The sequence below is a fragment of the Cebidichthys violaceus genome, unplaced genomic scaffold (genome assembly GCF_023349555.1).
Source record: "Cebidichthys violaceus isolate CVI_PGR_0920_01 unplaced genomic scaffold, fCebVio1.0.p SCAF_71, whole genome shotgun sequence".
NCBI classification, from domain to species: domain Eukaryota; kingdom Metazoa; phylum Chordata; class Actinopteri; order Perciformes; family Stichaeidae; genus Cebidichthys; species Cebidichthys violaceus.
In genome coordinates this window covers 887,996-903,264 of record NW_027176939.1, presented here as the reverse complement: position 1 = coordinate 903,264, position 15,269 = coordinate 887,996, and the positions used below count along the sequence as shown (strand labels likewise).

The 15,269-nt window shown below is 43.0% G+C and overlaps 1 protein-coding gene across 1 annotated transcript in view; it reads right to left on the bottom strand.

Moving 5' to 3' along the window:
• Window positions 1–4,177: 4,177 nt before the first annotated feature.
• The window catches only part of ramp1 (receptor activity modifying protein 1), a 54,182-nt gene continuing 43,090 nt past the window's right edge, over window positions 4,178–15,269 (bottom strand). Inside the window, exon 3 of the mRNA XM_068736698.1 lies at window positions 4,178–6,238. Within this exon, the coding sequence (XP_068592799.1) occupies window positions 5,983–6,238 (256 nt within the window). The 3' untranslated portion in view covers window positions 4,178–5,982. The remainder of the gene's footprint in view (window positions 6,239–15,269) is intronic.

The following is a 15,269-nucleotide window of genomic DNA, read 5'->3' as shown; positions in this document are numbered from 1 at the left end:
CTCTCTCTCTCTCTCTCTCTCTCTCTCTCTCTCTCTCTGTCTCTCTCTGTCTCTCTCTCTCTCTCTGTCTCTCTCTCTCTCTGTCTCTCTGTCTCTGTCTCTTTCTCTCTCTCTCTCTGTCTCTCTCTTTCTCTTTCTCTCTGTCTCTCTCTCTCTCTCTCTCTCTCTCTCTCTCTCTCTGTCTCTCTGTCTCTTTCTCTCTCTCTCTCTCTCTCTGTCTCTCTCTCTCTCTCTCTCTCTCTCTCTGTCTCTCTGTCTCTCTGTCTCTTTCTCTCTCTCTCTCTCTCTCTCTCTCTCTCTCTCTCTCTCTCTCTCTTTCTCTCTCTCTCTGTCTCTCTCTCTCTCTCTCTCTCTCTCTCTCTCTCTCTGTCTCTCTGTCTCTTTCTCTCTCTCTCTCTGTCTCTCTCTCTCTCTCTCTCTCTGTCTCTCTGTCTCTCTGTCTCTCTGTCTCTTTCTCTCTCTCTCTCTCTCTCTCTCTCTCTCTCTCCTCTCTCTCTCTCTCTCTCTCTCTCTCTCTGACCTCAACCCACTCACTGTCCTTGGCCATTATACAATAATTGACAGGGCGGTGCATCATTGCTGCTGTTAAAATGGTTGCTGCCCTTGCAGTCATGTGTGTCTTCAGCATCTGTATCTCCTCAGGTTGCCTTTCTCCTCCATCGATAATCCACCAGGGAGAGTCCAGTCTTTAATATGATGAGTTAGCGTGGGTGGAGAAAGGTCATGGCTGTCAGCAAGCCCTCTTAAACACATGGTTTTAAGTATTTGTATTATCGTAGCATCTTTCTGTTGCACGTTTTTCAACATCATACCCGATATTTGTGCTAATGAAAAGATGTGACAATCAGGACTGTGAATAGATTTTCAATTTGTTATGTATTAATTATGTCAATGTTTACTGCGTGTTAACTAAGCTAACTGAAACAGGAGCGTCTAACTGACAGGCTCTTAGATGGATGGACAACATGTTCAAAGAGAGATGAAACATGCTCCAAAGAGCGCTGAGTCGGTTGTAATAAATATGGTTATGAACCATATGGTTATGAACCACACCTACAGGGAACGATTCTCCCGTTGCAGCTCAAAACCGGTTGCCAATTAGCTTGTAAGTGAGTTAGCCTTTGTCAACAAGATATAACTTAGTTAACGTTAGCTTAGTGCCTCCATTAAATTACATAAAAAACTATGCTAGGTGGTAGCAAATACCATGTTAGCAGTAGGTTGTGGCTTTCTAATGACCATTTCTATCTTGTTTTCATCCATTTTTTTTCATCCATCCATCTTCCTCCGCTTATCCGGGGTCGGGTCGCGGTGGCAGCAGGCCAAGCAAGCTGACCCAGACTTCCCTCTCCCCCGCAACATTTTGTAGCTCATTCTGGGGGGTCCCGAGGCGTTCCCAGGCCAGCTGGGAGATGTAGTCCCTCCAGCGTGTTCTGGGTCTTCCCCGGGGTCTCCTCCCAGTTGGGCGTGCCGGATAACCTCCAGTGGGAGGCTCCCAGGAGGCCTCCTGATTAGATGCCCGAACCACATCAGCTGACTCCTTTCGATGCGAAGGAGTAGCGTCTCAACTCCAAGTTCCCTCCTGATGTCCAAGCTCCTCACCCTGTCTCTGAGGCTGAGTCCGGCCGCTTGTAGCCGCGACCTCGTCCTTTCGGTCACGACCCAGAGTTTGTGACCATAGGTGAGGGTCGGAATGTAGACCGACCGGTCAATCTTCACCAAGACGGTCCGGTGCAGTCCATCTAGCCCTCACTCGTGAACAAGACCCCGAGATACTTCGCTTGCTGTGATTCTTTGAGTTAGACCATAATGCACGGGCCCTGGTTGACTCCTGTCGATGTCAGAATACAACATGCTGTGTACGCCATGATATCAAAAGTGCCGTGGGACAGCTGGGGATTAAGCTAACCAATTTACATCAACATGTCTTCATGAACAGCTGCCGAATCTGGAAACACACTCTCAAGGAGAGGAGGGATGCTGCCACATAAAGAGGACTGCGGCTGTGTCACAGCATCAACGGACATAGTGACATATTAGGATGCCGACGCCAATTATTATAATAAATAAGGGATTTTATTCTTTATCCTGAGCAAAAATAAATAGACAAACGTATGAAAAGCATAGAAAAAACTAAATTAGAAAGGGTGACAAATTAATCAGCATCCATCCAACCACCCTACACATCCAATAGTAATAGAAGGACTTATTTTACTTGGGTACCTTTCTGGGTTCTCTGAATAACAGAACACACATCATATCAGTGCTCTTCTACTCTATAACAACGGTTACATGCGAGACTAGAGGGAAAAGGGTGCCAACCGCTGTTTCACATATTATTATTTAATAGTGCAAGGACCAACGCGTTGACAAAGTGTGCATCTCGTTAGAGTAAAACTGTGATGGCACAAACAGAGTGTTAACTACTCGACATATGACATATGGTTCTGGAGCGTCTGGAGAGCGCTCATTAAATTTCCATGGGACGGGCTGTGTAGGGTTACATGGTACTTCACTTAAATGTACATGTACAAATCGTTTAAGGAGAGTCGTCCTAACCCTTGTGAGACCATGCTATGGCAGAGCTACGGACTCGAGACTCTCATGACTGACATGAAAGCAAAGACATTCATGACATAACTGGTGAAATCCCAGAACACTAAAAAAATGAATACAGCAGCGGACAGCAGCCTTGCATAACCACACACCTTGAATATTTAATTGTTAGGCCTGTGCACTGAAAGGAGTCGTCAACTATATACAATCAGGACTGGATTGACAAGGAATGTGAAATGTTCAGCGCCATCATTTTAACTGTCACAGTTCATTGTACTTACCCTAATGAACTTGAGACTTGATTTGAAATCGGGGAACCTTTAACGTGCATTCTCTCTAGTGTCCAGCAGGGGGCGACTCCTCTGGTTGTATAGAAGTCTAGTCTAAAATGACTCTACTTCTCTCTTGATTTATTCCCTCAGTAAACATTGTAAACATGAGTTTATGGTCTCAATCTCTAGTTTACAGTCTTCTTCAATACAGCATGATATTCATTTAGTACATTATGCTCCATTTAGAGTCAAACAGACCATAAAGCAGGGGATGATTTAGGGCGGGGCTACATGCTGATTGACAGGTGTCTACTGCGGTATTGTCAAGTCCGGGAGTTGTTCGTGTTTTCGTCATAGACCTTTAACCCTTTCACAGTGTGCTTTTTATTCATGGAAGTCAATTGTAACCTTTTTAGTAGCCTAAAAATATCGTATTCAGCGTTCGGTTGTACTTAGCTCCTCCTTCTTGTGTCTCTTCTGGTTGCAAAAAATCAAGATGGCTACAGCCAAAAACCAAGATGACGATCAAAACTGGACACTTCGAAACTGTATCCAACGAACCAATGGGTGACGTCACGACGACTACGTCCACTTCTTATACACAGCCTGTGGTTGAAACTTGGTTAGAAAGACTTCAAACTTGTCTTGGATGTGTCTCAAATGACTTGAGACTTTACTTGAACTTGGCTTGGTTTACTTGAGACTTGCACTTGTCTCGAATGACTTGACCCTTGACTTAGACTTGTCTCGAATGACTTGACGCTTGACTTAGACTTGTCTCAAATGTCTTGAGACTTGGCTTTGATTTTCCCCAAAAACCTTGAGGACTCTGACTTTGGGAGGACAAGTTATTTTATCTAATAAATGTCAATTAAGAAGAAGCTGTTTGCTCTAATTGACATCTGAGCCTAATTGAGCCCTGCTTTGTGATTTAACACTGACTAGTCCTCTGAGAGCACCAACACAAAGGCAACATTGTAGTGCAAGATATACTGCTGTGTGACTGCACCTTCATTTACTCTTTCTCTGTTCAGGCTGCAGTGCTGTTCCCCGATGCATCTGTGTGAAAACGTGTTGAGACTCAATTCCTCAGGTCACGAAGCTTCACGTAAGAACAGGAGGCCTTTGTTTTCTGTTCACTTTACTAAATATAGTTTTGCCTTTGTCATATTTTTCACACTTCAGCGACTGACACGAGGGCTTGAACGTAGTGCATTCATGAAGACTCAATGTTGTGCACTAAGCCACGCATACATTATTGCAGGATTTGTCATTCATATTTAACACTTAGTTACCAGAAGCCCTTTGTACCATCCCACCCAACCCGTAAGAAACACCAATCCCCAGTGTGTCAAACACGTTAATCAGATGTTTTATTCAGCTTTTCCTCACGATCATATATTTTACAATTCAGTCATCAGAAGTCACGCCAACAAAAATGAGACATTTCACAGCAACTGTTACCCTCTGTTTTCAAAGAGCTTTTGGCACAAAGTACAAATGGTGTTGGGGAAGTGTGGGCGTGCTTTCTGGTGTGTTTTCCTGACAGGCGGGTTACAGGTCAATGAATCTATAAAGGAAAGAGAGCGTTCAAAAATATCAATGAGGAAACAGTTCACACAGCGCACTCTTCCACACTGGCAGATCATAAATCAATATGAACCTAAGGTCTGTGATACAAACTCTGCTGGAGGCGGTGTTCAGCAGATATGTGCGTTGGCTAATCCATCGCTTTGTGTTCTCTCTGTAGTTAGAGTTGTGATTCATCCACAGTGAATTTCCTACTCTTTGTTCTCTTTTTTTTTATTTTCTTGCAACATTTCCACATAACTGCCTAAATTGGATGCAATCAATTTGGTAATTATTGGACTAGTGTCTTTCTACATTGTGACCAAATTGGAGAAACGAATCATCAGAAAGAATGTGAGGATCTTTGGTTAATTAACTCGGCGTCCCCAGACTTCTGTTCTCCTGTGGCCTTCAAAGTCTTGACTCAGCCACGTCCACCTGTGTGTCCGCTGGCATTCCTTCATTTTAGTTTCCTTGGTGATGGAGGATGGAAGCCGGAGAACACAACATCATCACAGCCCGGACAAATTGGGGCCTCGGCCCCTGCGTGGTGTCCTCTGAACCGTGCTATCTCTCTCACCTTTGCTGCACATCTGCCAATCTTTAGAATGTGACATTGTTATCTCCGGCATTTTCTGGTTCAGTTCGTGTCATGTTATGGAAACACGTCTTTGTTTCCCATTCAGAGGGAGTTTGAACTGCGGGTATGGAGAGGAGCTTGAGGACATGAGGCCAGGGTGTCTGATATGAGCAGAGGAAAAGAGATGAAAACTAAAAACAGACAGATTCCACTCCCACTATAGCTTGACAGTGTAACCATAAGCCCTCTGCATGATTGAGAGTATATTCAAAGTATAATACACATCTGTTCAAAAGTGTTTCTTTGTAAAACACGGACACACAAAGTTTGCATCTGAGAGAAATTGATTTAGTTTGTTTTTTTTAATCTTGATTGTGACATTCTGACAGATACATCTCATATTGTAAATATTGTGTATATTTACAGTATATGTATATATATACACGTTGAATCTGATATACCTGCCTTCCCCTAACAGATGTTGGGAGTGTCCTTTTGTAGCTTGCCAATAGTGTGAAGAAGGCCTTCCACACTTTGTGACTCCACAAATTGTGTTAAATTCCTGTATGAGTTGAAGAATTTCCACCACATCCAACATTCTTTGAAGCAGCTGTGTATAATTTATATATTTAGTATTATCAATATTTTCCCACCAGTCACTCTCCTGATCAACATCAGGTTCAGGTGCGCAGTTCAGCGCTCTGTAAACCAAAGAAATGACGTTAGTCCATGTCAGAGTATTGGGGCTACAACAGATGGGAGTTGTAAAGCCTTCATATTGGTGTCAGTGCATTCAGGCATCACTGAAGTAAGATCTGGTTTTAACGTGTATCTTGTACAGCTCCTCTTCCAGGTCCATGTTAAAGTGATTCTAGTCCAAATGTACCCCCCGAACACTAACACTCAGAAAGACAGATCCTTTGGTCGCTGAGGGTGGATATGATGCAACCATAGGGACAAAAAGTACCTCTTGTCTTGACATTTGTGACCACCCGCTCCCTTTCACTACACCATCCCCTCGCTGCGTTTGCTCCTCCATACCACCAGGGCCGTCATGAGGAGAGTGACCAGGATGGGAACCACAATGAAGGGACCCAGGATGCGATTGGGTGGGTCCTTCAGAAGCCGTCCAGACAGCGAGCAGTCGTGGAAGTAGTGCTTGTGGACTTGGATGAAGAACTCATCCACCAGCCTGTTGGGCCAGAAGCAGTCCATCTTCAGCGCCACCAGGAAGGTGCAGTTTGTCAGCTCGCCATAGAGTCTGCATGTTGGAGAGGAAGAAAAACACGGTGAGGATCATCCGCTAACACCCACTTCCCCTTTGTTACTGTTGCCCGCTCAACTCTTCGTTCTCACACGGCTCATGTGCAGGTGTAGTTCCTGAAACAATGGGTCCTTAATTTCAGCTTCTAATGAATTGCCAGTGACTGTGGATTTTGCCAGCTGTCACTGGCAGATTTGATCGCCTATGGCTGCATGAAGCTAACGCCTCCATGAGAGAACGCTGCCTCTGGCTGACTTTTTAATGCTAGAAACATATCAAATCTGATGTTTATTTTGTTCTGCTTAGCTTACAGACGTGTTCATATTTGTACATTTAACGTTACAGGAGAGAAGGCTTTTAGTATGTGTATCCAATAAAGACCCTAAAGCTAATGGTTTGCTACTTCTTGGGCTTGGAGGCAATGCTGCTGTAGTTTACTACTCTAGAGAGTAAGCTAGTTTCCAAGACATGCTAACGTCAGAGCAAATAAACACACTGTTCAGTTCACTCCTTATACCTTTTCTCATTATTTAATTTATTTTTGGGAGGGGTTTAGTGAACGGTCAATAACAACATTCACTGTAGAAACAACTCTTCTGTCCTCGTATCTGTTGCTACATGGTCTTTTACTGTATGTGTTGACAACATCTATCTACTACCCTTGATTGTATGAAAAGCCTTTCAAGTCCTATTGGATGATCTTTAAAATGCATAGTGATCAATGCAATGCATGAGCCCGTTTCCTTTCTAATTAAACATGACAGTGAAGAGATTTACGGGGTTCACCTTGTACAACAATATGAGAATTTATTGCTTTTTACAAATATTTTGTAGGATAAATCATGTATAGTAACATAATTACATTACTTGGGTTGGACGGACGACAGGACAAACACATTACCAGATTGTCCAGGTGGCTCAGATGCAAAACACTTGTCCTTCACTGTGAGAGGCTATTATGGAAAAAAACAGGGAGAGGGAGGGGTCGTACTCATAGTCTATTGTTTATACCTTGTGTGTGTGTGTGTGTGTTGCTTCTCCATGGTGAGGTGATCCCAATCATAATTGAGGTAATGACCCATGATTATGACACACAGAGCACACAGAGGATACTGTGAATGCACAAATTAAGGTCATAACACATATGGGCCTATATGGTTCAGGCAGCATCTACACATCCAGCAGACTCAGACTCGTAGCTCTGTGTCGGTCTCCATCAGGGAAATAATTTTAGCCGCTAAATGCTCCACAGTGTTCACCAACTAGTCGCAAACTTTGATTGCCGGTCATTTGGCGCTGGGCAGGCAGCGTTCAGCGGGACAAAAGTGTAGTGAGTGCAGTGAGAATGAATCAAAACAGTAAAGTTGCAGACCATGAAAACCCAAAATATTCTAAAATGCACTACAAACTTGAGGGGAACTGCAGAGACCAGTGATAATTCTCTAATGGGTGTAAACCTGCAAGTGGCCCCTTTCACATTACATGTAGTCAACTGACCCGGAGTTGACTTAAAAGTATCAATTAGTGTGATATGTAATGCAATGAAACTTTTTTTAATATCCAAACGTTGTCCCTAGTGTAGAATCTCTGCTTTGCTCGTCCTCTCTGATCTGCACAGCTCAGATTTAATATGTTCCTTTACTAATCTGACAGTGTTTGATGATTCATCCCAACATGGAGTCTTTCTTGGTGGAAGTTTTGTAGATGTAAACAGCTCAGGGCTTGTTGGCATGAGACCAGCGGTGCAGAGCATTCCGGTTGCTTCGGGTAGCACCTTCACTCTGTCTGAGTGTGTGCTTCCTCCCTCTGCTTTTTCCTTGACGTTTTTAAAAATCAGTCGCAGAGGAGAAAAAAATAATTCTGGTCCCGCTGCCGGTTCAGTGAGCACCCAGGTTTCCAGGGATATTTATGAGTCAGCGACTGAAATAAGTCGCACCAGAGTCAGGGCAGGGGCGGTGCATGTGGCCGGTTACTAGTTCACCCCAGCTGAGGTTAGATTAAACCGGATGGTGTGCAGCTTCTGCAAGAGAGACAGTGTGTATGTACGTGTGTGCTAAATGTAGTCTATATGTAATTTCTCTTAGTAGAGATTTCATTTTACAGAAAGTCATGGCAGTAATACAAGGTTAAACTAATGGTATGTTTTAAGAAATGCCACATACTGAAGTTTCAGCTCTATCTTCAATTCGCAACCCAGTCGCCACGAAGAAATGTTGATATTTTACGTTTCTGCCAAATGTCACTCGAATTCAATCAGAGCATGTGGCGTAGTCCAAAGAGTGACGCGCAGAGCAAGTGACGTAGTATATCAAGCGAACGTTATTGAGCGTGGCCTGAACAAACACAGGACTTTCACACAGGAGGCCGCTGTCCAAGTCCCATGAGAAAGCAAAAGTAAATCCTGACTTTGCACTTGTTACGGACATTGTTTAGCTTGTTTAACGTTGTTGAGCTTGTTGCGCTTGTAACGTAAGGGCAATTATTTATATTTACACTATTTATTTATGCTAGGTACTGTTCTTACGTTGTTACGTTACGTTGTTACATTACGGTGTTACATTACGTTGTTACGTTACAGTGTTACGTTGCAGTGTTACGTTGCAGTGTTACGTTACAGTGTTACGTTACAGTGTTATGTTGTTACGTTACAGTATTACGTTACAGTGTTACGTTACAGTGTTATGTTGTTACATTACATTGTTATGTTGTTACGTTACGTTACGTTGTTATGTTACGCTGTTACGCTACGCTGTTACGCTACGCTGTTACGTTACGCTGTATCGTTACGCTGTAACGTTACGCTGTAACGTTATGCTGTAACACTGTAACAGTGTTGCGTTACATCGTTGCGTTACATCGTTGCGTTACATCGTTGCGTTACATCGTTGCGTTACATCGTTGCGTTACATCGTTGCGTTACATTGTTGTGTTACATTGTTATGTTACGTTGTTACGTTACAGTGTTACGTTACAGTGTTATGTTGTTACGTTACGTTGTTACGTTATGTTGTTACGTTACAGTGTTACATTATTATTTAAACACAAACCATGATGTTGTGTTCTAACTTTAGTAGTTTAGCTGTCTAACCTATCGTTTCACAACATTAACCCAAGTGTCATTGTGTGTTTCTGCAAGCTGACATGAGGCTGATATGAATCGTATTCATAAAACATATTTTTGGTTCTGAAACATCAACATTCAACGTATCTCGTAGTTTTCAGAAATATACAATGCCAACATTTGGGTTGAACTTGGCCTTTGTGCCTTGACTGAACAGTCACTAGATGTGTCCTAATGTCTTTCTAGCTGTTCATCCAGAGTGACATTAAGCAACATTATCTCTCTGTGAGGCCACAGGGCAAGTGTGTGTGGGAGTATTTTCCAGACAGGAGTAACATGCCTGTATGTATTATGCATGTATTGCCCATGACGTATTTATACATTTTCTTCCAGTTAATGAGAAAGAAAGACGGGGGTAAGACACAGTGACGCAAAACAAGGCAGTGAGGAAGAGTGTCAAATGGAATTCCCATCTTATTTCTTATTTCTTACCATTTCTATCTGACGTGCTGGCATCCGGAGCTGATCTCCATCCTAAAATTAAGCGCCATGACCAATTGTATTACCACGGATAGTCTGGCTTTAATTGTACACTAAAGGAGTGGAACCTGAGGATTAGAAGTGTCAGCAGTGTTGGCACTGAGACTCTGAGACTGATGGCCTCTCGTGCAATACGCATTTGAAATGAAACAGGTTTCAATCAGCTCAGTGACGGAGCTCCATGAAGAAGTATGTTTTATTTGTTGTGGCCTCTGTGGGAATCAATAAACAGCACAAACCTCAGTGTGGTAAAACGATGACTGCTGGCTGCTGGTGCAGTAACATTCCAGATGTTCAGTTGCAGAAATTAGTTTAAATAAATGCTCCAATTTGAAAGTCAAAAAGATCCATTATACTATAGTCTGTTTGACTCTAAATGGAGCATAATGTACTAAATGAACATCATGCTGTATTGAAGAAGACTGTAAACTAGAGATTGAGACCATAAACAATGTTTACTGAGGGAATAAATCAAGAGAGAAGTAAAGTCATTTTAGACTAGACTTCTATACAACCAGAGGAGTCGCCCCCTGCTGGACACTAGAGAGAATGCAGCTTTAAGACTCTGGAAGATCTCCGTTTCATCTTCTTTGGCGGCACCGTGGCATTAAGCTGTAAATGCAGGCGTGTTTTTGGATCTGACTTGCCAGAGAGCGCCGATAGGCTCAATCACCTCATTCAAGACTTAACAGACATTCAGCTGAAGGAACATCATCTAGATGATCACTTTAACATACTGAGAGCCAGACACACTGATGTTGATGATACTGAATGCTCATGTTGAGATCTTTCTCAAACTAGTCTGCTCACATGAGCTCGAGCTGCGTTGCCTGACTCTTCTATTCCCGATCGGTTTTGCCATCTCAGTTTAAACTTTGTGACGGAGAAGAGAAGGTTTACATAGAACGACTCATCTTATTTAGACAAAGACACAAGGGAGCTTCACGCAGGCTTTGCTAGAGTAAACAGTAACAGAATGTGGTGCGCCAACTCCCTTTTAAAATCACTTTAGATTTCCCGATGATCAGAGGCTGGTCTTCTGTTTAAAGGTTAGAGCATTCTCCAAAGCCAAAAGCAGAGGATCAGAGAGGAAACAAAGAGTTTCCACATTTAGTTTGGTTTAAGGCGACATTTCAGAGACAACGTTCCAAAAATGATTTTTGTTTAGGAGAGTTTGTGTCCCGTGTGAAAACATAAACGCTGACATTTTCTCATGCAAACTCTATTTTGAAAAGACACTGCAGTGGAAGCTGATAGAAACCGTTCAGGAGCACCGACCAAGCATGAGTGTGAGACACGCCGGGGAGAGAATGTGTTGTTTACAGCTGTCTGGGTCAGCTCTCATCCACTGTTGCAGTTTTGTTCACTTCATCACTTTGCCAGCAGAGTTGTCAGATTGCGTGCATGGTCGAGGCTGTGCGCGTGACTGTGAGCGTGATTGTGTGTGTGATTGTGAGCGTGACTGTGCACGTGACTGTGCACGTGACTGTGTACGTGACTGTGAGCGTGACTGTGCGCCCACTCTCACGTCAAGTGTTTTTTTCTTTTCCCACAACAAGTGTGTGGGAGATGAAGAACGGGTGTTGAACAAGGGGACGTTCAAGAGTTTGAGCCGGTGAAATGATTTCATGGCCTGCGCTCGTGTTTCACCTGAGAGCATACGGAATAACACAACTGCTTCAGGTTGGTAACTTAAAGCAGAAATTCACGTCGTAATCGGCTCATAACGGACGGGCAGGGAGAGATGGAAACAAAGACGGAGGTAGAAATAGATGCAGACCTGCACGATGTGTGGCGAGTGACAGACAGGCAGCCTAGTTGATTTAAATGTTTCTGAAAGTATTCAACATGAAGAAGACGAAGCGCGCAGGGAGCTGAATCAAGCAGGGGTAGTTTGATCTGTTGTCTGCAGAGCGCAGTGTGAATAAATAAAACCCGGATAATGAATAAATAAAAGCAACACAGAGCAACGCTGCTGCAGTGACTCCAGAAATGAGTCAGCACAGTTCCTTCATTCCACAGAGCAGGTGAGTCAGGAGGACGGGCATGAAGCTAGGTTGGACTTATTCTGTTGTTATTGCAAAATACACACAAGTAGCATGTAGCATGTAGCATGCAACAAGTAATAAGGAAGTTTTTGTTTTTGTTGGAAAATTAGGATGTGATTTTTTTGGTGCAGACCCGGATATAGTATTCTGTTGTCAAAATAACAATATTCACACACACACACACACACACACACACACACACACACACACACACACACACACACACACACACACACACACACACACACACACATTACTGAGAAAACCTCCTCCCAGCCCCAAGCTGGAGCTAAAGTGATTTTTTCTGCAGAAAGCTTTCACTCAGTTTGAAATAATGTTTTTTAAAATGGACTAATAACACGCTTTCACCTTTTCCTCTGCCAACTTTTAACTTGTCACATTTGTCTGAAATACAAATGTGAAAGAGGAAAATGTCATTTGGGAAACCCACTTCAGTGGAACGTTGGCGTTGTGTTTGCTATCGCCCTTCTGACAACCTCTGAGTCCTGTTGTGTTCAGGAGCAGTGAACACGAGGCCGATTTAAACCTCGCTGTGAGTGGAGAGGTGAGGGGGGGGGGGCAAAATAAATAATAATAATAATAATGATAATTATTATAATAATACAGTCATCAAAAAAGTTGAACAAGGCTCAACTTTTGCTGCAAGTACCTGAAGGTCACATTCCGGGTGGATCACTGACTTTATAGCAGAACGTTTCTTCAGTCTACAGCTGATGATGAAAATAAACATCTGTGAACTCAGGTGGAAGTAACTCCAGCTCCATATGGAATACATAACGGAGTGGAGAGCTGGCCTCCTCACTCACAGAACCAAGGTTACAATACCGACAGGAACGGTAAACAGACAACAAGGCCTCGTCTGAGTTATTGTTCACGTCTCATAAATACTCTGTATCTATTTCTAATTAAACGTGTGACGATAACGAAGCCTGACCAGCGTTTATTCAGGTTTTAATGAGAACAATTTGTTTCATTACATTCTGATGTCGTCAACATCTCTGCTCAGTTGAGTCTGAGAGGTCATTTTCTTATTAGTGATGGATCTCTTCTTGTTTAATAACTTGTCTGAAGAACAGAACAGATTACCATGGACCTCTTTTTAAAAGACTTTCAGGTAACTTCATACATATACATATACATACATATATATATGTGTATATATGTAACCTTGTATATATATACACATATACATATACATATATATGTATATGTATATGTATATATAACAACACATGGTGAGAGGAGAGGGAGGCGGATGGGTCAAACATGGACTTTCAGCAGGGGACAGGAGTTCATGTCTCAAAGTGTGTTGAGATGTTCTGAAGTCCATCAGAGATGTTTGTGACGCGCTTGCTGTACTTATGCTGCATTGTTTACGGTTCACTAAGTTAATGCAGTTATTTGAAGCACATCCTTGATGTTTTTCCTAAACCTAACTCAGCATGTGTCATTGCCTGGACATAAGCAAGTGTTTTCCTTTGAATTCCTAACGTCAGCCCGTGTTTACTGCGTCACAGAGAGGAACCAGTCTGACCCGGTGTCAGTATATTCCCATCCTGAGTTGGGATGGGAATCTGTTGAAAATGAAGACCATGCTTGATGAAGAAGACCTGAGACCATAAACTCATGTTTACAATGTTTACTGAGGGAATAAATCAAGAGAGAAGTAGAGTCATTTTAGACTAGACTTCTATACAACCAGAGGAGTTGCCCCCTGGTGGACACTAGAGAGAATGCAGCCTGAAGTCTCTTCAACACTGGCTTCACTTTTCAGAACCGGAGGATGCTGCCTGGTGTTCACAACAACACATTGAACACTGAGTCCTGACATCTGCAGTATTAGTTTGAAAACATCGTCTTTGAGGAAGCTTGATGTCAGCTTGTGACAGATTCATTCATCCATTCATACGGTGCAGAACACTGCAGACAGTCTGGATCAACAGTGGTGCTGTCATCTTGCTTTAGTTCATTTTAACTGAGGAGAACATCTGAGAAGAAATGGGTCACGAAGCATCAAAGAGCTGCAGCCGAACTGAAAACAAGAAAAACCCCACAGAGATAAAAAAGATCAAAGACTATTGTCACGTAACACAACGATAATATCTATGATAATAATGCTGGTTCTGTTCCAGCTCTACATCTCTCAACATGACCCAGTGTCATCTCCCATCACCATTTATTCTCACTGTTTTTAACTTCATCGCTCACATTTACAGTTGATAACGTTTCTGTCTTGCTGCTGGATGAGATCACCTCGGAGCAGAAATAATAAAAGAAGAGATTCTTCCCTCCAAAATCAAAGAGAGAAATAAAAAAGAAACCAAACTGTCACTACTGAGCTCAGACAACATGTTCTGTTTCTCTCTGCTTTGTTATTCTGATAACCTGCTGCTCTTCTTCTGGGGGAGTTTGTGTGTGTGCAACACTTTCTTACAGTTTGAAAGGTTTCTGGCCCCCCAAATACACACACACACACACACACACACACACACACACACACACACACACACACACAGTCGACATCAGGATGTGAACAGATGTGTATTTGTGTGTTGAGTGCTTTGTGTGTGTTTATACCGGAGTATACTGTTTATGTGTGTGTGTGTGTGTGTGTGTGTGTGTGCGTGCGTGTGCGTGCGTGTGTGTGTGTGTGTGTGTGTGTGTGCGTGCGTGTGCGTGTGTGTGTTCAGTCTGTCCTGAAGTATCCCTGATTGACCTGGACTCTTGACTCACATGCTCCAGACCAGTTCTTTTAGACCCGGTCTGTACTGACCTGCTGGTGCTGCCGTACAAAACACAGAAACATTTCAAACCGTGGAACACAAAGTCCGTCGGGCTGACGATCGTCTGCACACGCTGCAGTGCATGATGGGAGGACAGCAGAGCGGCGTGAACATCGTGCTTTTGATTCATCCTAACCCAGTCTCATTCTCACCACAGGCTCTTAGTTTAAATAGCTGCTTCTTGGTTTTGTGCTTGTGATTGTTGGAGAGTATTGTCAGCCGTCTAATAATTTAAAAAGCCTTTAGTGAGCGAGCTCACATCTGAGTTAGGCAGTGAGAGCTAATTAAACGATCAACCGGTCGATTAGTCTCTGATCAGGACCGGACTGACGCATGTTTGTACAGATGGAATGACTGGATTCCGTCCAGCATCGCCCGGATTGCCGCAGCCGTTATGCAACGCATCTTTAATAGCATTAGGACGAGGATTTGCATATTTGCCTCCGTTAGGGAGGTTTTTCATTTGTAATAAAGGTTTGAAGATCATCAAACTGGCCGCCATACATCTCTGCTAGAGAGGACAAAGATCTGCATTTGTTCTCATTGCTTCTAGGGAATAGTCTCCTCTCGCTCTG